A 25,292-nucleotide genomic window follows, 5' to 3' on the forward strand; every position below is an offset into this window, starting at 1 on the left:
CGCGTACGACACGGCTCTCTCTGCCCCTGGTAAGTCTTCCCAAAACCTCTGCCCAAGGTTCACTGTGGTCGGAGGGCTCCCATGTGGCACGTTTCCCTTATTTCTCCACTCTCCGCTTACTCGCGCCTTTTGTGACTTCTTCGAAGTGTGTGTAGCTGCGTCCTGTTTCGGGACCCGGTCGAGCCGTCTTTTATAGCCTGGGACTCTAGGCTACTCTCCCCTCGCCTGTGCCTTGTTTAATTCTCGGGAAGGGTGTGGTGGCCCCCCACCTGATTTTTAACGGAGACGTAGCTCCGTAGGAGTCACCCCTTCGAAACGTGACCAGTGACGTCCGCCACGCTTACAGAGGCGTGCAACCGTTACCACAGTCCGACTCCTCAACGTTTTCATCCCCCCAAAGCACGCGCTCCCCGGTCAGGAAAACCACCACCTAAGTTCTGTCTGATGCAGCCGTCTGGGACGTTTCACGGAAGTGGGATCGCACAGCACGTGGCCCTCGGCGAGCGGGTGTCGACACCACACCCCTCTGGATGGCCACCTAATACTCCTCACGTGCCGTGACTGCACTTGCCGGTCGGTGGAGGTTTGGGTCATTTCCACTTTTTCGCGAGTAACGGCTAAAACTGGCAGCTGAACGTCTGAATGTTCAATGTCGAATGCTGAACGGCTTTCAACATCCCGTCTGGCCGGGCACACCAGCCCCCTTGCTTCTCTCAACGTTCGGTTGCCAAGGGACACCGCTAAACCCACTTGGGCCGTGACACTCGTGCCCCGGCTGCCCCCCCAACGCCCCCCAACCCCCTCACAGCAATGCAAGCACAGTGGCTCCCCACGCACCCCTCCCAGCACTCTCCCCGCCCCCCCCCCCCCCCCAGTCCACGTTCCGGAAAGCTGCCTAAGGCAGAACTACCCCCTCAGAGAGAGAGAACATTTTCGTTGCTCCCACTGGTCAGGGCCAGGCTGCTTTCCCACTGACAGCACACCACAGATGTTCCCACGCCCTCGCCACACTCAGGGTCGTCGTTAAATCTTTCCTGGCCGCACGTCACGCCTGAATCACCTGCGAGGTTGAATGTTTTCCTGTGTTTTGCTAGTTGTTCTCTTTCCTAGACGGCATCTGAGTTCGGCTTCTCACGCGTCTCTCCTCCTGGCTTGCTTCCGGCTGTCCCCTCCCCGAGCCACGGACGAGGCCCACGTGCTCCCCTCCCTCCTCCACCCACACTGCGCTTGTTAAGCCAGAAACACTACGGCTGCTGACAAATCCTTCCCTCCAGCTGCTCGCCCGGGGCTCCCGCTCCTGGTGCGCAAACCCAGGGCCAAGCTGGAGTCAAGGATCTACGGTCTCTTCTGCCGAACCCCCTCCCTCCCGACCGCGAGAAGTGGGATCCGGCGCCCGGCACGGCGGCTGCTTCCTGGCTGCACGTGGCCGGGGCTGTGGTGTCGCGGTCTCCACTGCCGGCACATAAGCGCCCTGAACGCGCCGCATCGGACCCTGTGCGGCCCCGCTCCAGGACGGGAGCTCGTCGGGAAGTTCCTTCCACACGCCACACGACGGTGATGCCCGGGGTCGGAGTCGCCGGGTGAACTTTAGAAACGTCTCAAGCTCCCCACAACCGTGGACGTTCGACTGCTACCATCTCGACCCGCCTGGGGAGGTCTGCACAGGCGGGCTGTATCACCACTTCCGTTCACCGACAGAGACAGAAAGCAGAGTGAAGCGACCCGACCTGTCGCCCAAGATCGCACAGCACGTTACTAGAAAAGCCGGTGGCACTTGAAGAGATATAAACCTGGGGGGCACCTGGCTGGCTCAGTCGTGGAGCGTGCAACTTTTGATTTCGGGATCGTGACAAGCCCCGGGCTGGGTACGCAGACTGCTTCAAAAAGAAGTATTAAAAAAAAAAAAACAAATTAAGAGTTTATGGGAAAAGTTTTAAACGTTTAATGAAAAAAACTCCAAGCATTATTTACACGTGCGTAAGAAAAGAACACCGAGGGCTCGCCTGTCCTGGGGGCTGTCGCCAAGCTCACACAAACCCCATCACCCGGAAACCGCCCCCGCACACTTCCCGACAGCGGCACGAGGTGGGCGACAGTCGTCAGCTCGTCAGCGCGGCGGGTTCCTCAGATCAGGTCAGCCACTGAGGGACAGAAAGGCACGTGTGAAGGAAGGATGCAAACGGGGTGCAAACGTGTAAACTGAGCTACAGGCTCGCGACGTATTCTAGACACAAACAAGACGGGAGGGGGAGGGGGAGGGCGAGGGCGGGTGCCACACATCCTGGCGGGCAGGCCGGCTCACCGTTCATGGGCATCTCGTCGATCTGGGTGGAGTAGTACTGCTCGATGTCTCTCAGGATACGGATGTCGTCGTTCTTCACAAAGTTGATGGCCACCCCCTTCCGGCCGTAGCGGCCCGAGCGCCCGATTCTTCGAGGGCAGAGCAAAACCCCTTCAGTACATGCAGCAGGAAAGGGGACGGGACACCCGCCAACAGGAGGCCCACGGGAAGCCCACGCCTACCTGTGTATGTACAACTCTCTGTTATTGGGCAGGTCGTAGTTAATGATGAGGGACACCTGAGGGACGTCCAAGCCCCTGGCCCAGACGTCCGTGGAGATGAGCACACGGCTGCAACGAGAGAAGGTGCTTGAGGCAACCACCCCAGTCACGAAAGCTTAAGACTGGCGACGGGCGGAAAACACGTCAGGTCACCCTCACACCGGCCCCCCTGCGGGCGTGCAGCGTCAGGGGCGGCACCGGAAAGACCTGTCCACAAAGGGCCTCGCATCTGTGGTTGTGCTCAGTTCACGCGCACCGTCTGATAAAGAGAGTTCTGGTAGCTTCTGCTGCACTACGTTTAACTGTTTGATCCCAGCCCCGTATCGACAACTGGGAAAGACGTCCTACTTCCGCCTAGAGGGGAGTCAGGGCTGGTGGCCTCTGGACCCTGGCGCAGGCTTTACAGCGTGTTCCAATTTGAAATGCAGCTCACAGCGCTCTGTCCTGCAGCCAGGGGAGGATCGGACACGCCACGGGCCGCCACGTCCAACACCGAGGCCGCCAGCCCGCCTGCCCCTCGAGCACGTGCAGCGCGGCTGGCCCGGAATGAGATGCTCTTTAAAGTGCAAAATACACACAGCATTTTCAATGCTCGGTACAAAAAAAAAGCAAAAGACACCTTAACTAGTATTTTTAACGCTACGTATCGGGAACGTTGAAACGACGTGCCCCGTTGAGTCAAATATCGTATTAAAAATCAACCTCACCTGTTTCTTTTTGTCTGTTTTAACACGGGTCCTAGGAAATCTCAGATGTGGCCTGAACTACACGTTTCTATTGGACGTCGCTGGTCTAGAAGCATTCAAGTTAAGGGACAGCAACACAGGAGAACGGAGTTCAAAACAAAACGGGGAGGTGTCACTGCCCCACAATCACCTACAACCGCAGCCCCAGAGGGAGAGGAAACAGGAGCTCAGCCACACGGCGGGGCAGGAAGCCGGACAGCAGCCCAGCAGGAGGAAAGACCAAAGCCGCACGGACACATCAGAGCAGGAGCCGCTGAGACAGCGAAAGACAAGCGGGGGTGGGGGGTGGGGCAGCACTGAGACCGCAGGCGACTTCCCAGAATTCTATCTCAGCAAGTTTCTCCTTCGAGATAAACACTTCTAGACAAACTAAAACGGACACTCTGTCACTGGGTCACTGGCAGCCCCAAACCAAATAGGCGAAGACATTCTTCAAGGAGAAGGACATCCATCCCAGACAGAAGTTGAAAGACAAAAAGTAAAATGATAGTATGTGTCTGAACGTATGTACGTTTTGTCACATAAAGCAAAGGCGTCCTGTGGAGTTTGTGATGTTATAAAACACGTGACCACCACCACCGCTTTCTAGAAATGCAGGGGTCACTGAAGCCTCTGGTCTCTGCGGGAGAGGGACGAAGGCCCACGTGCCGATCACAACAGGTGTGGAGGATGGAGGCAAAGAGCGCTACACTCCCTCAGGAGAAAAGGAAATGGGGAAAGGGAATGAGGATATGAAATCCAAAACCAGGGCACCTGGGGGCTCAGCCGGCTTAAGCGTCCGACTCTTGATTTCTGCTCAGGTCATGGTCTCACGGAAGCCCCACATCAGGCTAGGCTAAGCACTGAGCACGGAGCCTGCTTAAGATTCTCTCTCTCTCTCTTTCTCTCTCTCTCTCTCTCTCTCTGCCCCTTCCCTGCATGTGCACGTGCTCTCTCTCAAAATGAATTTTAAAAGAAGGAATCAGAAAAAGAGCATGAGAGGTAAACGCACTGATGAGATGATTAACTCAAACGTAGTTTCGTCGGCATCAGACAACACGGGACGAACTGCATCCCAAGACAGCGATCAGCATTCTAACGACGAAGAAAACCAACCAGAAGCCACCGCGAGCTGTGTGCACAGCGCACACCTGCAGCTTCGGGCGGCACACGGAGCGGGGGCGGGGCGCGCGAGGGGACCCGGCGGGGACACCCACCCCACAAGGCGGCCGGACCGGCCTCACGGCAGGACTGCCGACAGGCAGCATTACTACGGATGGAGGGACGCTTCTGTGATGAAGGCTAACCCTGCAGAAACCCAACAACTCTGAACTGGTCGGCACGACGGCCTCAGGACCCATCGAGGACACGTCGAGGACACACGGAACTCAGAGCTGCACCCACAGCTCCCTCGCTGCTGCGGAGACAGTAAAGAGAAACAGAGGGGAGGGTGCGAAGGGTCTGAAACGCAACCGGCGACGGAGCCTCCGGGGCACGGCGACCACGGGGCGCTCGGCCTGTGCACACGCGCACGGGGCATCTAGAAGTGAGTGTGTGCCGGGCCGGCAAGCAAACCTGGGTACACGCTACAAGGAACGACGCCACATGCTCTCCGACCACAGCGGTACTCGGCTAAGACCCCAACACAAAAGCACCACCGGAAAACCTCTTTACTCGGCAGTGAAGACCCCTACCCGCCCCCCACCCCCAAGGTGATGGCGGCTCCCCCCAGCCTAGCGCCCCCGCAGGGCTGCCCACGCCCAGGAGGCAGGAGGCAGGAGGGCACGGTCTGGGGCCGGAAGTGGCGCTGACCCACCTGGCGCCGGACCGGAACTCCTTCATGATGGACTCACGCTCCTTCTGCGGCATGTCGCCGTGCATGGACGACACCGTGAAGTTGGCCTCTCGCATCTTCTCCGTCAGCCAGTCCACCTGCAGGGCAAAGCAGCAGCCGCCACCGTAAGCTCAGAAACCAGACCGGGGCGCGTGCTGCGGACCTCAGCTCAGTCGTCCGCGGAACCAACGTGAATGCTCAGCGCCGGGGCCCTTAACACACGGATCGATCACGGGGCACCTGGGGTTCGGCTCAGCGGGCTGAGCGTCTGACTTCGGCTCAGGTCGCGATCTCACACGTTCGTCTGGGTTCGAGCCCTGCGTCGGGCTCTGCGCTGACAGCTCAGAGCCTGCTTGGGACCCTCTGTCCCCCCTCCCTGACCCTCCCTACTGGCTCTCTCTCAAAATAAACCTTTGGGGGGGAAAAAAAAAAAAACCTCAGAGGAATCTTTACTAGACGTGTGGAAACGTTTGCCCAGCACATATTGGGGCAAAACTTCTCTTACTGGTTCTATGTACATTTCTCAAGGGAAAAAAAAGGCCGTCTCTCACTATTCTCATTTGAAACTTAAATTCAAATCTTCTCTGGAAGGTGGCCGACTCCTGGCTGTCTGGTCCACCTGCACGACAGCGTCACTTGGGAGCCTAAGAAAACCCAGGCCCGGGGCCCCTCCTAAAGCCAATGACGTCCATGTGTCCGGTCCTGGGACCAGCGTGAACACGTCCGTACAGCTTCCCTGGCCACGCCCGCCTGTCCCCTTCTGAGCCACCACGGGCAAGGTCTGGGCTGCGTCCCAAAGAGAACCAAGTTCAGTTTTGCCACGAGAACACTGAAGAGCTAAGGTGGCCACGTACCTTCCGTTTGGTGTTACAGAAGATGACCGCCTGGGTGATGGTCAGCGTGTCGTACAGGTCACACAAGGTATCGAATTTCCACTCTTCCCTCTCCACCGCTACAAAAAACTGCTTGATGCCTTCTAGGGTCAGTTCATCACTGGAGGACAAAGGCACGTCCCGGGAACTCATTCCTCCACCAAGACTTCAGGGCGCACACAAGCCACGCACCGTTCCCGGCGGCGGCCCCTACCCTCCCGGGGGCCAGCACCTCTGCTGCACGGGCCCGACCAGCCTGCGCCTACAACAACTTGCACACCTCGTATTGCACATTTTGCTCCCACGGCAATGATGGACAAATACCATCAGCTAGCTCGTAAATTCGGAATCGCAGAGCCAAAGGAGAAGGCCCGTCGTGAAAGTTAGCTTTTTTTTTTTTTTTTTCACATCCAACATGGGGCTCGAACTCACAACCCCAAGATCAAGAGTCCCACGCTCCACTAACTGAGCCAGCCGGGTGCCCCAGAGCTGGCTTTTCAAAAAAGAATACAAGAAACACTTTACACGTTTTCAGACCCAAACACCAGCTACGTGGCCCGTGGCTGTGGCACCCGAGGCGCAGGGCGTGCTTACCGCTTCACCAAGATGCGGATGGGGTCCGTCATGAACTTGTTGGTCATCTCCAGGATTTCGTGAGGCAGCGTGGCACTGATGAGCACCACCTGTGTGGCCGGGGGCAGGTACCTGTACACGTCGTATATCTGCTCCTTGAAACCTGGGACAAAGGAGGAGACGCGGAGAATTCTGAAGGCCGCGCGGTTGGACACGGAGGTCGCGGATGTGGGGCGTAGGTTTCACAAAGAATGTCTTCCGCGGAGCTGGGAAATCCACACGCCCCTCTCTGCCGTCTCTGGGGGTCGCGGCCCCACCCCGACAGGCCCGGATGCCGGCCGTGAGGAGCAACAGAAACCCCGGCCCTGGGTCGCCCACGACCTCAGACGCCTGCTGGCAGTCACCGCTGCTGTCGGGCTGCTGTGAGGATGTGCGTCCGACGTGGCGAGATCTGCCACGTTTTAAGAGAAACCAGAGATCTGGATTCGGACAGAACAATCTCCCGCATACATGGGATCCTTAGGGGTGTATGTCACCCGTCAACCACACCTCGACTCGTGGGACCTGGCTCACGGGCCACCACACCGCGACCTCCGCTGCCCCGGGCAGGACGGGGTCAGCAGGCGAGCCCGTGAGAATGCCCGCACGGCGGGTCCCGGCCTCCAAAGGCCCCTTAACAGACCGCGAAGTCGTGACCCCACAAATGACAGAGCCCAAGACCTGCGTTTCTAGCAAACCCCCAGATGACGCAGACGCCGTCCGTCTGGAGACCTCGCTGTGCGAACGGCGCCCCAGGGGCCGCCCGCGAGCAGCCGCCCCCTCAAACGCTAAGGGAGCCGCCTGAGTGCGCAGCGGTGACCGTGCCGTCCCCTAGAAGAGCAGGGCCTCCGGACAGAGGGGCGCAGGGACAGCTCCTCACGCAGCAGGAGCCCCGCAGGCCCGGACACCGGGAAAACCGGCGGGAACCGCACCTCAGCCGCTGCGTCTGTCACCCGGTGACCCCCTGGTGTGGGGGCAGGGACTGAGGGGAGGGTGTGTGCAGGCAGCGGAGGCGCTGACACACGGAGAGGCGCTCTAACGGGTGCTGGACCCAAAGCATCTGTCAGGTCACATTTCCCTGTCACTGTACTGACACCACAGCCGCCACCACCGAGGGGGGCGTCACGTATCTGTCCTCAGACGTTTTGATAGAAACACGTGAAAATCCTAAAAAGTACACGTGAGGTCTAAAAATTTACCTTAAAACGTAACTGGGAAAAAGATCAGCCTACGAACCTGGGTGGCTCAGTTGGTTGAGCGTCTGACTCCGGGTTTCTGCTCAGGTCATGATCTCACGGTTTGTGGGATCGAGCCTCGCATCGGGCTCTCTGCGGTCAGCACAGAGCCTGCTTCAGATCCTCTGTCCCCGTCCCCCCCACCCCTCCCCCACTTGCTTGCTGGCACGAGCTCTCTCAAACAATATTTTTTTTAATGTTTATTTCTGACACAGAGAGAGACAGAGCATGAGTGGGGGAGGGGCAGACAGAGAGGGAGACACAGAATCGGAAGCAGGCTCCAGGCTCCGAGCCGTCAGCACAGAGCCCGACGTGGGGCTCGAACTCACAGACCACGAGATCCTGACCTGAGCAGAAGTCAGACGCTCAACCCACCGAGCCACCCAGGCGCCCCTCAAAAAATAAATATTAAAATTCTTTTAAAAAGGGGGGCAGCTGGGTGGCTTTGTCGGCTGGGGTCCGACTCGGTTTCAGCTCGGGTCATGATCTCACCATTTGTGGGCTCGAGCGGGACTGTGTGCTGACGACACAGCGCCTGCTTGCAATTCTGTCTCCCTCTCTCCCTCTCTCTCTGCCCCTCCCCTGCTCGCTCTCTATCCCTCTCCCAAAACAATTACGTAAACGTTGAAAAACACATAATAAGGTAAATTTAAATTGAAATAAGAAAGTAAAAGCCTAGACAACCAATAGGACAGCTAGCTAAAGAGATTACAGAACCTCTAGACAACACAACACGCTGTTACCAGAAACCCAGACTCCCTGTCACAGCCGCCAGGGCCCCACAGGGCACAGCAGGCATCTCTACGCGCGCCTCCCCACCTGCACCAGCCCCGGATGCGCGGGGAGCGGTGGCACAGCGGTCCCTTCCCCACTGCGGGAAGGACAGGGTGCAAGTTCTATGTTCGTAGTCGCGCCCAGCCGAGCGCTTCTGCTCACGCGGAGAACGCTTGTGTCAGCTGCAGGTTTCCACCTCGTGCTGTGAAAACGCAGTTAAACGTTGGGAGGAAATTATGCTGTTACTCATACCTTTATTCAACATTTCGTCAGCCTCATCCAAAACCAACATCTTGATAGCGCGCGTCCTCAAACTTCTGCGCCGAATCATGTCTACGGAACCACAGTTAAAAATAATTAGACCTCAAGGGACACCTGGGGGGCTCAGTCAGTTGAGCGTCCGACTTCGGCTCAGGTCATGATCTCATGGTTCATGGATTCAAGTCCCGCATCGGACTCTGTGCCGACAGCTCGGAGCCCGGAGCCTGCTCTGGCTTCTGTGTCTCCCTCTCTCTCGGCCCCTTCCCCGCTCACACTCTCTCTCTCAAAAATAAACAAGCATTAAAAGAAAGAAAAGAAAAGAGATAATTAGACCTCAGGCTACAAGGAAAGCGCCAGCTGTTCTGGCTGTTCTTCACATTTTCACGGCAGCTCAGAGACCTCTGTCCCCCTCCTACACGTCACCCACGTGCAAAACTGTGATGCAGCACGGCAACGGGAAACAGTCCCAGGCGGCTTAAACGCCACTTGCGAACCCTGCTGCGTGCGTGACTTTTACAGACAGAAGCGCTTACCAAAGACACGCCCGGGGGTGCCGGCGACGACGTGCTGCCCGTAGTCCAGCTTCCTGATGTCCTCCCCCACGTTGGTGCCCCCGATGCAGGCATGGCACTGGACGTTCATGTAGTCGCCCAGCGCGAGCAGGCCCTGAATTCAAACGAAGCTCACGTTCGTGCAAAGTCAGAGACCTCACAGTGTTCCCAAAACGAAGGTAATTTCTACTCCAACGTAAGATGACCACCGAGAGTTATTTATTCTATTATTTACACCATAAAACTACAAAAAGATCCACTCTCCCCCTTCTACTCTTTCCTGTGCCAAAATGAAGTCGTTTTGCTGGCTTATTAGTACAGAAGCAGTACATTTCAATTACAAAATACCCCGGAAACACATAAAACTCATCATCCTAGCCACCCAGAGACAGTATTTACTTCTTAACATGTATCGAGTGTTTACAGTGTTTTAAGTATAAAAGTTACAACCGCTTAACTAAAAAGAATCTTTTTCTGAAAAAAATTACAACTCTAAAACTGCAAAAAGCTAGTGGAAACACACCAGCAACGTTAAAAATGATTTAAAACATATCAGAAATTCACGTCACAAACGTTAGGGATCAGGAAATAAAATTAGAGGAAACCAAAAAACAGGATTAGATTCAACCAACCAGTCAGCCTTTGACCACTGAATGAGAAAGCAATACTTGCAAATACGGCACCGCCTCCCTGGGTCTCACCTTCTGGATCTGCACAGCCAACTCCCTCGTTGGAGCCAAGATCAAAGCCTGGGTTTCACGAACCTGGTAAAATAATGTGTCAGAAAACAGAGAGTCCTCAGTATTTTCGAGGTACACTACACTAGTTCAGCGCAGACCTCTTTGCAATGTTATCTCATGTCAACCGCACATTAGACCACACGTCTAACAGAGGTAAATGAACCCGAATGTGAGTTCAAGCGTGAACCCAGCCATCACGGGGTTTACCAGGCAGGACTGCGGCTTGCAGACAAGAATGTCCGCTAATATATCTCCCGGTTTAAACGACAAGGAATTGATGACAGAGTATTAGCTCTCATGTGAGTACACGCCTAAGAACCTTTTAAGAAATTAGTTGAGTCGGTACGACCAAATAGACATTTTTCAAAGCTGCCCTTTTTGAACTGCAGTTAGAGGAAAAAAGGAAGGATTTCCTAGGAGTCGCAAATTACCTGAATATCCAAACACTGGAGGACGGAGATGCTGAACGTGGCGGTTTTGCCTGTGCCAGACTGAGACCTGTTCAAGAAAACACAGACTGAGGGTGTAGAACGGGCTCCCTGCTCCCACTCACGGCACCCCCACCATGGCATTACCCCCAGGGGCAGGTGCAGGAGCACCTGGGCAGCTTCTGAGCAGGAGCCCCACCTCCCGGAGCAGACCAGTGCCTCAACCGAAGGGCGGGGGCTCTGCAGGGTCACCAAGGGAGATGAAGTGGTACAGGTGGCAGAAAAGGAGAGATTCCCCTTTATATAAACGTAATTCTTTTCTGTAATTTTGGACTAAAACCAGCCTCCAAAAATAATTCATCTTGTAACCAAGTCTTTAAGAATAAGGCAAATGGGGGATAAAGCCATTAAGAGAGTATTATAAACCATTCCACACGCCAACTGATAGGTAAGGCTGGCTAAAAATATGACGGCTTTCTAGACAGGACAGGAAAGGAAAAGAAAAAACACGAAAAGAAAAAGGACAGGAAAAGAAAAAAACAAGACACCCTGTGGATTAAAGTCAAGGAAAGGGTGAAAAATGGTCCTCCCAAAGCACTCTCTGCACTGGGCTGACTGGAGCCTAACCCCGTTTGGGGCCAGTGACGTACTGAGCGATGACGTCTCTGCCTTTAATTATCTGCTTGATGGCTCGCTGCTGGATGGCTGACGGTTTTTCAAAACCTGCAGAAAGAAACAAAGTTAGTTCTAACCACACCCTGGAAGCTCCTCGGTATCCTTGTTTAAGCCCTCACCCCCACCCCTCCTAACCCCAAGTCCAACATACGGAAGCTCTCAACAAACACCTGGTGAATGAACCGGGCTGAACCATGTTTTTATACTAACGTGGATCTCATTTGTACAAAATCCTTATTTAAAAAACACCGTTGCAGAATACAGAGACCTCAGTTAGATTACCAAAACCCCCCAAAAAGTTAACGGTGGCACTCCCGGACCCTGGGCGGGGGCTCACCTTTGACTCCCAATTCTTTCTGTGTTATTTACAGTCACTTGCAGAGCTATTCTTTGCGTTACTGTTTAAACTACAAGGAAGGGAAATAAGTCCAGTGGCTCTGCAGCCGCCCCTCTTCCCTCTCCGTATCGGTCTGCATGCTGTCCAAGTGTCTACACTGCATTTACTCTACTGCCTGGGTCTTTCTGCGGGGTCCACACTGTGCCCCTTCCACTCGCGGTGCAGCTATACAAACTAGGACACCATCCCTCTACGTGACTGTTACCGGGGAACGAGGCTACTCTGAAGGTGTAAAAGTATTTTCCAAGTAAACAAAAGTTTATGTACAAAAAAAATTTTTTTTTAATTTGGGGCAGTCTTTTAAAATACAGTACGACTTCCATTTAACATAAAAACTATAATAGATGACTTAAAACCCTCATCGTGACCGAGCACGTGGCTGAGAAACTAAAAACGGTGTTTGGGGCAGGGATGTCCTGGATGCCCGGAGGCAGGCAGGACTGTCAGCCTCGCACCAGGCAGGGATGGGCTGGCACTTCTCACCTCCCATCCCCTCAGCACCCTCTTTGCTGCCGAAACTGCCGGAACATCAAGGACTGCTGGGTGAATGACAGCCCAGTCCCAGGCGTTAAACACAGATGCTGACCACTCCCATCTGCACTGCCTCCCCACCCCAACTCTTCCCAGGCTCCCAACTCGGGCAACTACCTCCCAACATCTCCAACTGGATGGCTTACAAGCCCCTGAGATTCACCTCGCCCAGGACAGAACTCCCGACTCTGCCTCCCTCCAGGGCTCCCCACCTAAGCAAACAGCACCACCACCCACCTCTGCTGCTCACATCCAACCCATCGCCACCGCAACACCATCGCCTCTCCCCTGCCTCCTCTTCAGCCTCACCTCTCACCTCCCCTTAAATCCAGACTCCCAAAATAATCTCTGTACCTGCAAATCTGACCCCTGCTTAAAACCCTCCAAAGGCTTCCCACTGCACTTAGAAATAAAAAACTCTTCATCACCTCACACAGCACGCTGTAAGATCTGGCCCTGTCTGCCCCTCCAAAGTCGCCCCTGGGCTCCCACCACAGGAGGCTTCTTTTTGTGCCTGGAACGCACGGACTCAGTACCGCACGGTCCTGGCACCAGCCCTTCCCTCTGCCCGGTCCTCTCACGACGGGCTCCTTAATCCAGACCTCAGTTCAAATAGTAGCCCCACTACTCCCCCTGCTCCCCGCGTCACAGCCATCACCACTGCCTGAAGCAGCCTCGGGTCTAGGCACGAGCCTGCCGGATTCACTGCCAAACCCTTAGCGCCCAGAGCAGCGCGGGTCCCTAGCACCTACTAGGTACAAGCCCGTTATCCGACGCATGAACGGCTCCCAAGTGCCCGGGAAGACTTCTCAGCCTTCGCCGGACCCGGCACCGTGCTGTGCACCGAGGACGACGCGCCGAAGCCTCCGACACCGACCCGGCGGGGCCGCGGCATGCTGGGCCCCGGGACTCCCTCCCGGCCGCGCCCCCGCCCTCGCCGCCCGGCCACCCCGCGGCCCCCGACCGTAGGCGTAGATGCCGCGCAGCAGGTCTTCCCGCAGGCCCATGGTGTCGAACGTGGGCGTCACGTCCACCTCCTCGCTGGTCTCGAATTCCACTTTGGTCATGTCCTCCTCTTTGAGCAGCCGCTTCCGCGCCGAGCCCGAGGTCGCCATCGTGGCCGTGGCCGCCATGATCCCGAGTCGGCTGAGAGCGGGGCGCGCGCCGCAGCGGAAAGCGGAAGCAGGGCCCCGCGCCGCCGGCGCCAGGAACTGACGCCACCGCGCGCGTGCGTACGAGCGTGCGTCGGGGCCGCGTCTCGGGAGGGGCGGTGGAGCTCCTCTTCCCCCGAAGAGGGATAGGGAGGGGGCCTCAGGGGGAGAGGCGGTGCTGCTGCCGCTGCTGCTCTCGCGCGTTTGAGCTGCCGCGGGAACTCGCGAGGGGCGGGGCCCCGCGGGGCCCCGCCCACCCCTTATAAATAGGGCCGAAGCGTCGGGAAGCCGGGGCTGGTTGGAATGTGGGGCTGGTGTTTCCTGTCCCATTACCGCCGGGACGGGGGACCCTGCGCGCGGGTGGGTGGGCGTGGGGACCCCGCCAGCGGCAGCCGCCGAGCCAGGGCCCCGGCCGCACCCTGGTTCCGCTAAGGTCCCGGCCGGAGCGGAGGGCGCCCGCTCGCCGCGGGAAACGGCGCTGCCGCTCAGTGTCCCTGGCCCCCGATGCAAAGAGTTTACTTTTGGAAAGCCTCGCTGCCGGCTCCGATTAGGTAGCCGGGTTTTAAGCCTCTAAGGAAGAGTCCCTGCCGCCGGTCGAGTGTGTGAGGGCACGACCCCCGGGCTGCGCTGCACCTGCAGCTCCCGGGCCCCGCGTGCGCCACCGCGCCTGCCCCGAAGGAAGGGAACCCCGGAGGGCTTGGCTTTTGTCGCCCTGTACCCGAGAGCCAGTCCTGCGTGTGACCCTTAAACTTGCCTAAGTGCCTCCAGGGCCAGGCTCGCTCACTCGCTCACCCCTGGACCGGCGTCACCTCCCGACCTGGCTTCGTTCTGCGTGCTTTTAATTTTGTGAGGCTTACACTCCCTTTCTCTTTGTTGGCTTGGCTCGCATCACTGGGCATGTGTTTAACCCACCACCTCTTTCCAAGGGTGCTGGAACGCTCTCCTGTTGTGAAGGTTAATTTAGTTGTTAAGTGGATAATCATTTCTTCCACGAAACCAGACACACGTAAAGCGCAATGTGTTGGGGTATAGGTAAGTGAGGCCTGCCTTCTGAAACACCCACACTAAGGGCAGAATATGTCCAAACTCTAGGAGGTAGTTGATCCAATAAGCATGCCTCGTAAGAATGCCGGTGTTAGTCAAATGAGTATTTCTAATTTTTTTTTTCAACGTTTTTTATTTATTTTTGGGACAGAGAGAGACAGAGCATGAACGGGGGAGGGGCAGAGAGAGGGAGACACAGAATCAGAAACAGGCTCCAGGCTCCGAGCCATCAGCCCAGAGCCCGATGCGGGGCTCGAACTCACGGACCGCGAGATCGTGACCTGGCTGATGTCGGACGCTTAACCGACTGCGCCACCCAGGCGCCCCCAAATGAGTATTTCTAAAGCTGACTCGCTTTCTTAGACTTTGAAATCCGTATGTATCGTACAACACAGCACAGTTTGCAAAACTGTCCGGCCTCAGAGAGGACGCTGGATAATCCTTTGCGGAGAAGACCTAGCAACTTTATTTTCTTTCAAAGACACTATAAGAAAAGGGTGTAAAATATCTCATTAATAACTTTTAGGTTGACTGTGTGTTGAAATGGCAATATTTTAGATATACTCAGTTACATAAAATGTTGTTTCAATTAATTTCACTTATTTTTAATCTCAATTTTGATTTTTGATGGTTATTTTCGAGAGACAGAACACAAGCAGAGAAGGAGCAGAGAGAGAGGGAGACACAGAATCCGAAGCAGGCTCCAGGCTCCGAGCTGTCGGCACAGAGCCCGACACAGGGCTCGAACCCACAAACCGTGAGATCATGACCTGAGCAGAAGTCAGACGCTTTACCGACTGAGCCACCCAGGTGCCCCTCTTTTCTTTTTTTTTTAAATGTTTATTTTTTATTTTTATTTTTGAGAGAGAGACAGAGCACAAGTGGGGGAGGGGCAGAGAGAGAGGGAGACACAGAATCCGAAGCAGGCTCCAGGCTCCGAGCTGTCAGCACAGAGCCCGACGCGGGGCTCGAACTCACGGACTGCGAGATCATGACCCGAGCAGAAGTCAGACACTTAACCCAGTGAGCCACCCAGGCGTCCCGGCTACTAGAATGTTTTAATCACACTGTGTATGATACTCCTATTGGACAGTGCTGCTCTAGGTATCTAGCACATACAATAACCTTGCCAGGAGTGGAGGAGAGAGTAAATAGAAGACTCTACAAATTCTGACATCAATGGGGAAAGGAAGAAATTCTTGCATTCCTACTAAGTGCAAAGGGGAGAATTGACTCTTGGCGCTTGCTCAGAGACTCTTCACCCTAATTCACAATCCACCCCGGCTTGTCTTTCGCCTTCACACTTTTACGGCATCTTATGCCATTGTTCCGGCAAGGCCCTTTGGCTGTGTTTGAATACACATCTTAAAAGCCTCTTCCTTTTGTTTGGGGCCAATAACTTTTTGACTTTTTAGGCCAGAGTCCACGGAAAAGGACTAGAGGTGGGGTGGGGGGTGGGGGGGAAAATCAGGGCAGTCTCTCATAAGCAGCGCTCTCCAGGGAGCAAAGGGGAACCAGGCAGACGTGGTCTTTGTCCCTGAGGCTCGCGTAATCAGATGGGATGACACCCTCCCCCCCAAAATACAGTGAGGTGTAGGACACTGCGGGGGTGCACCTGAACATAACAGGCAGGTCCCCCTTGGTGGCCAGGAGGCCTCTGGGAGAATAAGGAGGGTAAATCCACTCTGGGGAGCTCGGAGTTCAGTAGATGACAGCAGAGCCGTGTTTTTATCACGCGGGACAGGCGGGTCTTGGTAAGTGCGGCCGGGAAAAGAGTCACTTCGGGAGATGTTTTCCTGCTCCGATACTGTGCTACTTTCACGAAGCCCATGCAATGTGCCCCAAAGGGTCAGCAGGATCTGAAACGCATTTTGCTTCATCACCAATAGCAAACGTAACTGGTTGGTTGGATACTGAGAACACGCCTTAGTCACTTGCTCTGTCTGTTGGCCTCCTGTTTCCACATCGCTATGTTGCGTTGGGCGTAAGCATCTGCTTACAAAGCAAGAATTGACAACCCCGGGGGGCGCCTGGGTGACTCAGTTGGTTGAGCGTCCGACTTGGGCTCAGGTCGTGATCTCAAGGTTCATGAGTTCGAGCCCCGCATTGGGCCCGCTGCTGTCCGCGTGGAGCCTGCTTCGGATCCTCTGTCCCCCCCCTGCTCACACACCCTCTCAAGAATAAAAAAACACGAATGGGCAGCCCAGCTTGGCCCTCAGTACACGTTTCCACTGCTCAAACATGCAGATTAATGTTTCCATTCTTAACAGACACCTCAATTACAATTCCAGCTACAAGCTGCAGAGTAGAAATGGCTCCACTCTGAGTCCCCTAAAAAGTGGATTTCGATGGCTTCTCACCTCCGGGCCCTTTATCCCAGGACTTCCTGTCCCCACAGGGGACCCACCCATTCTGTTTGGGCACGGTAGCCCCTCTTTCTCCTGCGCCTCACTTCCCACACCCTTTATATTTGGGGGAGGGAGGCTGCCCTATCTGATTAGGCTAATGTCAGGGAGGGCAGGGCCCCGTGTCTGTGTTTTTCCCCATCCTGCCCAAGCACATAGTAGGTGTGCCTGGGTGTGTAGAGCAGGAGGGCAGGAGGACCGCGGGACGGATCCGGCTGTTCGGGAGCAAACTGAGCTCATCCCGGAGCAATGGGGAACACAGGGACAGGTCGGTGGGCTACACCACAGGAGCCCGCCCGCTTCTTTCTTGGTACCTGTTAGACCCACGGTGGAGACCGTCAAAGTGGCTTGTCTTGTCCAGGGGCAGATGGAGGTTTAGGTTAGCACTGCTGGGCTGGGCTGGGCTGGGCTGGGCTCCCATGAATCATCACCATAAGAGCTGATTCCCTGAATCCGAGGGGCTGTCCCCAAAGATGGACTTCCTGCCCTTCCCACTGTTCCTCTCTAGGAGTGGCCCTCTCTTACTGTGCTCCCGAACCCACTGGCTGGAGCCTTGACTACACCCTGCCAGCGTCCGGCATTTGGGCGGCGAAGGTACAGGTGCATAGGAGCATCTCTGTGGAACAGGCGCTGGTCCGGGAGCTGGATTGGGTGGCGGACAGGACGGACAGCACTGCCGGGCAGAGCTCGTGTTCCATAGGAGGGCAAGCCCGACAAAACATGCAGACCAATAAGGTAATTGCAGGTTTTATCATTGCTGTGATGCAAAAAAAAAAAAAAAAAAAAAGCAGAGCGGAAGAGAGGGGGTCGCTGATTTACTGGGTGACTGGAGGAAGGTGTCGTGTAAGTTGTTAAGGGAGGTGGCCATGGAAACACCCCAGGGAGGAGTGTTCCAGGAAGAAGGGATGACGAGCGTGAACACTCCCAGACAGGCAGGGGATCAGTACAAGAGGGGGGCAGGAAGCCAAGGTATTGGTGGCATCATGAGCGTGGGCAAGTGTGGGGGTGGGACAAGAGGCGAGCAGGGCCAGATCATAAAAGGTCTTACAGGCTGTGAGTGGAGTTTAAATGCGTTCCAGGGGCGCCTGGGGGGCTCAGTCAGTTAAGTGTCTGACCCTTGATTTCAGCTCAGGTCATGATGTCACCATTGGGAGCGTCGAGCCCTGAGTCGGTGACAGCCACGGTGACAGCATGGAGCCTGCTTGTGATTCTCTCTCTCCCTCTACTGCTTGTGTGCTCTTTCTCTAAACAAAACAACAAAACAAAACAAAAACACAAATGCCACTGAATAGTTCACTTTAAAATGGTTAATTTTAGGGACGCCTGGGTGGCTCAGTTGGTGGAGTAGCCATCTCTTGATTTCGGCTCAGGTCACGATGTCACAGTCCGTGAGTTCGAGCCCCGAGTCAGGCTCTGTGCTGACACTGATTCTCTGTCTCCCTCTCTCTCTGCCCCTCCCCTGCTCGTGCTCTGTCTCTCTCTCTCAAGAATAAATAAAACATTTTTTTCAATAGACCTGGTTTGGCTGAGTTAGATTTGAGATGCCCAGACATCCGAGTGGGATTGACAGGCAGATGATTGCACGTAGAATGGGAAAAGCAACAGAGAATGACCGATTTTATCTGCTCCTGTGGAAATAGCTGCTTCCTGCCCTCCTCGGCCCACTCTCCGAACTGGTGCTGGCCAGAGGTGAGTGTGGGGTCCACGCTGCCGGCTCTGTACCCGAGGGGGGCTCTGGGGTCCACACTGCTGGCTGCACACCAGAGGACAGCCTCAGAACCACACCCAGCCCCGCCCTGGGACACTCAGTCCGCCTCCAGCTCAGCAGTTGAGAAGCTGCCTCCAAGTTCTGGAACCCTGCCCAGCATTAGTCGGAAGAGCGAAGGAGCATAGCCCCCATTTAGGTACGTCATCCCCTGTTTGGAACCTGCCCCTGAGGGCCGTGGGCTGGTACCTGGACTCCTGTTCTCTGGCTTCTGTTTTGGGTCTGCCTTTCTCCATATGGGACCTTCACGTACCCAGCACCTGGCACCCGCACCCCCACCCGCTGCCAACGTCATGATCGCAAAGCAAGCCCAGAAACCTCCCCACTCACACTCCCTACGTTTTACGGATAAAAGTATCCCCCAGAGGTGCTCTGCGGCCCCGCGCAGTTCACAGTGACTATTGATCACTCCGTGATCCTTTATCGATCACATCTCTGGGATGTGGTCACTAGGTGGCGCTGTCCCCATGCCTACCGCGTCCCCCACCCCACCCCACTCCTTGGGTGTCCCTCCAGAAGACACTCTTTCAACCAAACCAGAAATACAGTTAACAGAAATACTGCTTTCTTGACCTTGGAAGCGTGGGGAAATTGTCAGTCGGGGTCCACCCGACGTTGCCGTGGTGACTAAGAAATGGTTTTTGGCCTCCTTCTGAGCTCATGGCCCTTTGGGAACCGGGGGCTTCCTCAACTCTGTTCTGACAGCTCTTTTGAAATTTCTGCTTTTTAAAAAATATGTTTTTATTTATTTTTGAGAGAGAGAGAGAGAGAGAGAGAGAGAGAGAGACATAGAACGGGGGGGGGGGCAGAGAGAGAGGGAGACACAGAATCCGAAGCAGGCTCCAGGCTCCGAGCTGTCAGCACAGAGCCTGACACGGGGCTTGAACTTGTGAATTGTGAGATCATGACCCCAGCTGAAGTCAGACACCCAACTGCCTGAGCCCCCCAGGCGTCCCTTGGTATTTCTGTTCTTTACCAAAAGAACTTACAGATAAGCAGAGGCTTATTGGGGATTCAGCCACCTTCCCTGGCCTCTTCCACTTAGAATGCTGGCATTTCTTTGAGCTTTTTATAACTACCTAGAACTTTCCGTGCACCAGGCATGGGGAGAAGCGCTCTCCCGCCGTGATGCGGGTGCCACTATTAACCCCACTGGGCAGGGAAGAAAGCCAGGGCTCAGGAGTTAAGTAGCCTGCCTAAGAGTCCCAGCTGAGAGTTTGTGTCCAAATGTGACCTCAGGTCTGCGCTCTGACCCCTCTTCCCAGGCGGCCACAGTCTCCTCCTCCTCCTCGCCTCTTTCTGTTGCTGTTCTGCCATGAACTAGCTGTGTGGCCTTGGGAACTGACCCTTGTCTGTTGGGATGATGATCTTTAAGGTCCTTCCTGCTCAGCCCACGGAGTCATGATGGAGCGTCACTGTTCTGGGTGTGGGGACACAGCAGAGAACAGGAGAAACAAGGATTCTTGCCCTCTGGAGGCTACAGGCTCGCGGTGGGGAGGCAGGCACGAGACCAGCAAGGAACCGGAACGTTTCACATATTCAGAAGCAGTGCGTCCAACAGAGAAAAATGAGGCAGGGAAAAGAGGAGGAAGGGATAACCAGAGTGGGGAGTCCGTGATTTTAAATAGAATGGCCCAGGAAGACCTCTCTGGGAAGATGGCCCTTGAGTGCAGTCCTAAAGGAAGTGAGGGAAAGAGCATTTCAGGCAGATGTAACCGCACGTGCAAAAGTCCTGGGGCTGGAGTGTGCCTGGAGCTTTCAAAGGTTTTTGAGCAGGCCCCTGTGTGTGGAGCAGGTAAATGGATATGAGATCAGCAATACAAGATACGCAGGGCACTGTGGGTCACGGTGAGGATGTGAGGACAGAAGGAAATGACCCTGCCCTGGCACATCCTCGAACGAACAGCTGTCTTAAGAATTGGCCAGAAGCCGGGGTGGGGGGTGTTGTCGGGGCAGCAGACGGTGGAGAGGTCGTTGTAGAGCTCGGGGCATGGTGGTTCAAGCAGTGAGAAGTGAGCCAAGACCTTTGTCTAACCCTAAATAGTAGTTATCAAATGCTGATTTTAGGGGGGTGCATTGGGATGCCTAAGACATCCCCACAACTGACCATGAGAACCAGAGAAAAATCCAGGACTTATCCTGAGGGATTGACGATGCGTTGGGCTGACTGCTCACAGAGAGAAGATTCCCAGCACCCCAAGACCCCAAGATTCTGCATCACCCTCTCAGTCACTGCCTTCTGTGGATTCCGGGGTTCTTACAAAAGCAAGCGTCCTCCCTGCCGTGAGATCTGCAGAGACCCAGGGCAAGGCGCAGGCTCTGTGGGCAGGGCCGGGACAGACGGAAGGACCTGTCAGACCTGCTTGTCGGCTGTTCAGCCCGTCGTGGGTCAGCCTGCCTTTGCTTCTCCCGGACAAGGAAGGCGAGGGCATGGAGTCTGTGCCCGAGAGAGCAGGTCAGCATACAGGGAGGTGGAAGGTCGGGATGGGGTCCGGAGCTGTCCGGGGGGGGGGGGGGAGGGGGCTCCTGCCTCATTAGGAGTGGAGGTGCCTGCCTGTGGACGAGAGGAGGGAACAGCTCGTCCCATCTGGCTTGGTTACATTACTTGAACATTCTCTGGTGGCTCAGTGCCGCCTTGGCATCATGGGCCGCGATGGATGAAAGAAACGCTCTGATGTGTAATCTCTACGTTGTTGCCCCAGGTGAAAGGAGGGGAAGGAAGGTTTCTACACCCAGCTGCCCGCTGCTGGTGGTAAGGACACAGCCACACATGGAAACGGGGGCACTGGAGTGGGCTCTTAGCTGAGGGGTGCAAGAAAGCACCTCTTCCTTCGCTGGGTGACCACTGGCCTCACCCACCATGCGTGCAGGTCACCGGATGGTCTAAGTTCTCGCTGACTCACGTTCTCCTATTCTGGAGTCCTGTGCGTGCATCTGTGCGTGTGAGCGAGTGTGAGCACGTCTGCGCGCGCGTTTCGCAGAGTTGAAAAGGTCTAGAGGGATCTCCGGGGTAACTTTTCCTCACCGTTGGGACTAAGGCCTATTTAAACTGGAACCGAGGGGTGCCGGCGGGGGGGGGGGGTCAGTGGGTTGAGCGTCCAACTCTCGGTTCCGCCTCGGGTCATGATCTCGCGGCTCAGTCCACACTCAGCCCGGAGCCTGCTTGGGATTCTCTCTCCCCCTCTCTCTCTCTCTCTGCCTCTATCCCGCTCTCTCTCCCTCTCAAAGTAAATAAATGAACTTAAAAAAATAGAATACATCAGAACCGAGTTGCAAAGACACTCCTACGTGTTTTCTTGCCACTCGGGGTTTCATCGTCGGCTGCTTCGCCGCACAAAGGATGGGCTGCGATGGCTGCCACCCAGCTACACCCCCTTACCCGGCCCCCGTGTCCCCAGGGTCCCAGGAGAGGGTGGTGGTTGGTTGGGGTGTGGAGAGTCCTGGGGAGACCTCTGTCTTCATCTGCCCTGATGCTCTGTGTTCCCTCTGATGGGGCAGGGTCTGTGGACAGTCGAGTCCTAGCAGACCCTGTGTGGGAGTCCCGCGAAGTCTGGGGCCAGGCCCAAAACTGAATGGACCAGGTGCTCACCGCGCGGCCGGGAATGCAGCCTGGGGTCCAGGTTTCTGCCTCCAATCGGTGCAGGGTGCGTGCGCCCCCAGGAAGGTCCGCCCACCTCTGTGGAGCTTCCTCTAGTGGAAGTCGGGGGGAATTTGGGGTGCCTTCGCCTCTGCAGACTCCGCCTGAGTTTTCTTCTCTCCAGACGAGCAGTTAGCGGGGAGAGAGTCCTTGAGACCCTTCCCTGGTCCTGTCCTGGGGTCCCGTGCCCCTCCGCCCCACACCACACCTCTCCATCAGTCTCAGGGCTCGGCGGCCGAAGCTCCCCTCAGTTTGCGGCTGCTTTATATAAATATATAAAATTCTGGCTCCCTTTGCGAGGAGCTGGGGCAGAGGGGTCCCATGGGCCTGCTTCAGGCAGCACCTTTACCACTCGCATGGACTTTGTATGTTGAATCTGACCCAGACTCTGAGCTGGACGTGTGGGAGTCAGCTGCGCTCATGGGGTGTCATCGATGTCATGGAACAGGCGCTCCTGGGGGCGCAGGGCAGCTGAGGGGGACTCGGATGCTGGGCCGAGCAAGCATCGGGGACGGAAAGGAGGGGGCGTCAGGGAACATCCCAGGGCAGAGGACGAAGCTCGGCTGAGGGCGTGTGCAGGCCCGGCGTGGCCCAGAAGACGGAAGGAGGAATGGGGGGCTGGTGTCCCATATGTCGAGGGTGGCAGGCATTGGCCGCAGGGAGGCGGGGGCAGGCCGATCCCCTGGGTTCCTCCTCACCACCCACCCTCCCCTGCATCCGGGCAGGGCGTGGGGTCGGAGGGAAGCAGGGTGTGGTTGCTGACAGCTCTGTGGTCTTTTTATTTGAAAAAAAAAAAAAAAAAGACGTTATTAAAATGTAATTCATATACTGGACAACTCAGCCATTTAAGGGGTGCAATTTATGGCTTTTAGTGTATTCATCGACACGAGCCACCAGCACCACGGTCCCAGAGGGGCCCAGGCACTGTGGGTACCCACGGCACCTGGCAAGCGCCCTTGACATTCTAGGGCTCGCGAGCCGGCTTCCTTCGAGGACCCTGCTTCCCAGACCCGGGGAAGTGTCTGTAGTCTCTGAGAAACCACGGAAGTCAGAGAGCTGTCAAATTATTTCCTGGATCAGAATTTGCCTTCTGTTTTCCTCCCTTGCCTTAGTCTTTGGTGCCTGAACTTTGAATTTTGGAGCAAGTCACGTGGCTCGAGAACAGGCAGGCCAGCTTGGCGCTGGCTTGGGGGGCTACTGCGCCCAGCCCCGTCCCGCCCCGCAGCCCGCAGAGAAGGGAGCCGGCGGCCGGCACCGCACCTGGCCACGGAGGGGACACCGGATCCCGGCGCACCGTGAGGACTGCCCGTGGGAAGGAGCTGGAGGGCCCCTTGGTGAGCACTTCGTCCTCCTAGGGATTGTGGGGGGCCGTTCACGGACGTGGGTTCTCCATCCACTATTCCCCGTTTTCCTTAGTTTACAAGGGTTGATTGGCTCTGGTTTTCCAGCATTTTTACTACACAGACCTCTTCAAGAGGCATTCAAGCCCCGCCGGCCCAGCTGGTCATTCCAAGGAAAAGGGCCAAATCGCAGGAATTCAGGGGTCTGAGAGGACGTCACCACAGTGCTGAGTGCAACGGAGGACAGATGGAAATGACCTAGTGGGTCATTTATCGACAGGGGTGTCGATAACTCAGCTGTGGTTTGTTCACATAAGTGAATCCGGCACCAGTAAAAAAAAAAAAAAAGGGAGCGTGTTATGTGTAAGCTGCATGTATCCAACTTGCCAAGCCTCAGGAACACGCAGCACTGAGCCCAGCCTGACCCTGTGTATATAAAGTGAGAGTCAACAGTAAAGATGCTCTTTATCTACAGGTACTCTGTGCACAAAGAACGGTGCAAATGCAGGCGTATATTTGTAGACACATCCACGTGCAAGGCAGCTACCTCGGGGCGAGAAGGAGGGTAGGCTGCAGCCGGCAGGACTGAGCTGTCTCCAACAATGCATTTCTTTAATGAGTGCAGTCTGCATGATGGGTACATGGATATACTGTGTATTTGCAGGACTTTTTAAATATGCTTGAACCAGGGGCGCCTGGGTGGCTCTACCGGTTGAACGTCCAACTTTGGCTCAGGTCGTGATCTCCCGGTTCGTGGGTTCGAGCCCCGCGTCGGGCTCTGTGCCGACAGCTCGGAGCCTGGAGCCTGCTTCCGATTCTGTGTCTCCCTCTCTCTCTGCCCCTCCCGTGCTTGCACTCTGTCTCTCAAAAACAAATAAATGTAAACAAAAATGTTTTAAAATAAGCTTGAACCAGCCCAGGGTTTAAAAACATTTTAGAATGATTTCGACGGATTCATGGTCTAATGACCTCGTGCCAGGGCCAGGAGGGAAGAGAGAGACTCAGGTGGGGACACAGCTACGGAGGCGGCTCGTTGCAAAGCTGGGATCACCCAGGGCGTGTTCTGTGTTCCATGGATGGAAGGCTGGGTGGCGCCTTCCACAGTCCTCCCGACAGAAGGTTCTGGAATTTAGATCAGTCAGCCTCAACACCCCATGCCCAGGGCGGCTGTTCCGGTACTTTCAGAGTGAGCTGTTTCATGACCGTCACCTAGGCAGACCAGGAGTTTGTGACTCCAGTTGGGGCATCTGCCCAGACCCACTGCAGCTCAGCAATTTCAGGGACCTGTCTGTCTTTAATCCACACACCCTGCCGGCCCAGAGGTCGTGGCCTTTACCACTTGCTCTGAGTCCTTGGTTTTCGTTTTCAATTGTTCTGTAATAGACTTTTACAAAGTGTCATTCCCTAGCACGTTTCCTGAGTGCCTAGTGCAAGTGTCCTGGGGCTGCTGAAAAATCACAGGCGTCTTTCTTGCCAAGTGAAGTCAGGGTGCCTCCTGTGTGAGCACCCTTGTCCCGGCCCTGCTCCCGCCTGACTGCCCCCGAGGCCCTCACCGTGGACCGTGGGCACCTCCTCTGGTTGCTGGGTTGCCAGACGGGGCGCCCAAACCCTCACATTTATTCCAGGGCGGTGTCCCTAGACCTTGTGTCATCCTCACCCCTGCGGAGACTTGCTACACATCTCCCTCACCGCGTTCCCACGGGACGTTAGTATCACAAAGGTCCTGAGTATCTGTTTATGCACGGCTGTGCTT

At 55.8% G+C, this 25,292-nt stretch overlaps 2 protein-coding genes across 2 annotated transcripts in view; one reads left to right on the forward strand and one right to left on the reverse strand.

Annotated features, from left to right (window-relative positions):
- Positions 1-1,927: 1,927 nt before the first annotated feature.
- Positions 1,928-13,364, reverse strand: EIF4A3 (eukaryotic translation initiation factor 4A3). The gene is made up of 12 exons (XM_030297015.2): positions 13,162-13,364; positions 11,245-11,317; positions 10,598-10,664; positions 10,128-10,190; positions 9,409-9,541; positions 8,867-8,947; positions 6,588-6,729; positions 5,976-6,114; positions 5,104-5,219; positions 2,524-2,631; positions 2,303-2,430; positions 1,928-2,141 (listed from the first exon to the last, which is right to left on the reverse strand). The coding sequence occupies exons 1-12, from the start codon at positions 13,328-13,330 to the stop codon at positions 2,125-2,127; spliced, it is 1,236 nt and encodes a 411-aa protein (XP_030152875.1). The 5' UTR covers positions 13,331-13,364; the 3' UTR covers positions 1,928-2,124.
- Positions 13,365-17,247: 3,883 nt separating this feature from the next.
- CARD14 (caspase recruitment domain family member 14) overlaps positions 17,248-25,292 on the forward strand; it is a 34,240-nt gene continuing 26,195 nt past the window's right edge. The window contains exons 1-4 of the mRNA XM_032591104.1: positions 17,248-17,532; positions 18,312-18,486; positions 20,740-21,017; positions 23,312-23,533. The gene's annotated coding sequence lies outside the window, so the exon portion shown is untranslated. The remainder of the gene's footprint in view (positions 17,533-18,311; positions 18,487-20,739; positions 21,018-23,311; positions 23,534-25,292) is intronic.

The sequence above is a fragment of the Lynx canadensis genome, chromosome E1 (assembly GCF_007474595.2).
Source record: "Lynx canadensis isolate LIC74 chromosome E1, mLynCan4.pri.v2, whole genome shotgun sequence".
Classification (NCBI taxonomy): Eukaryota; Metazoa; Chordata; class Mammalia; order Carnivora; family Felidae; genus Lynx; species Lynx canadensis.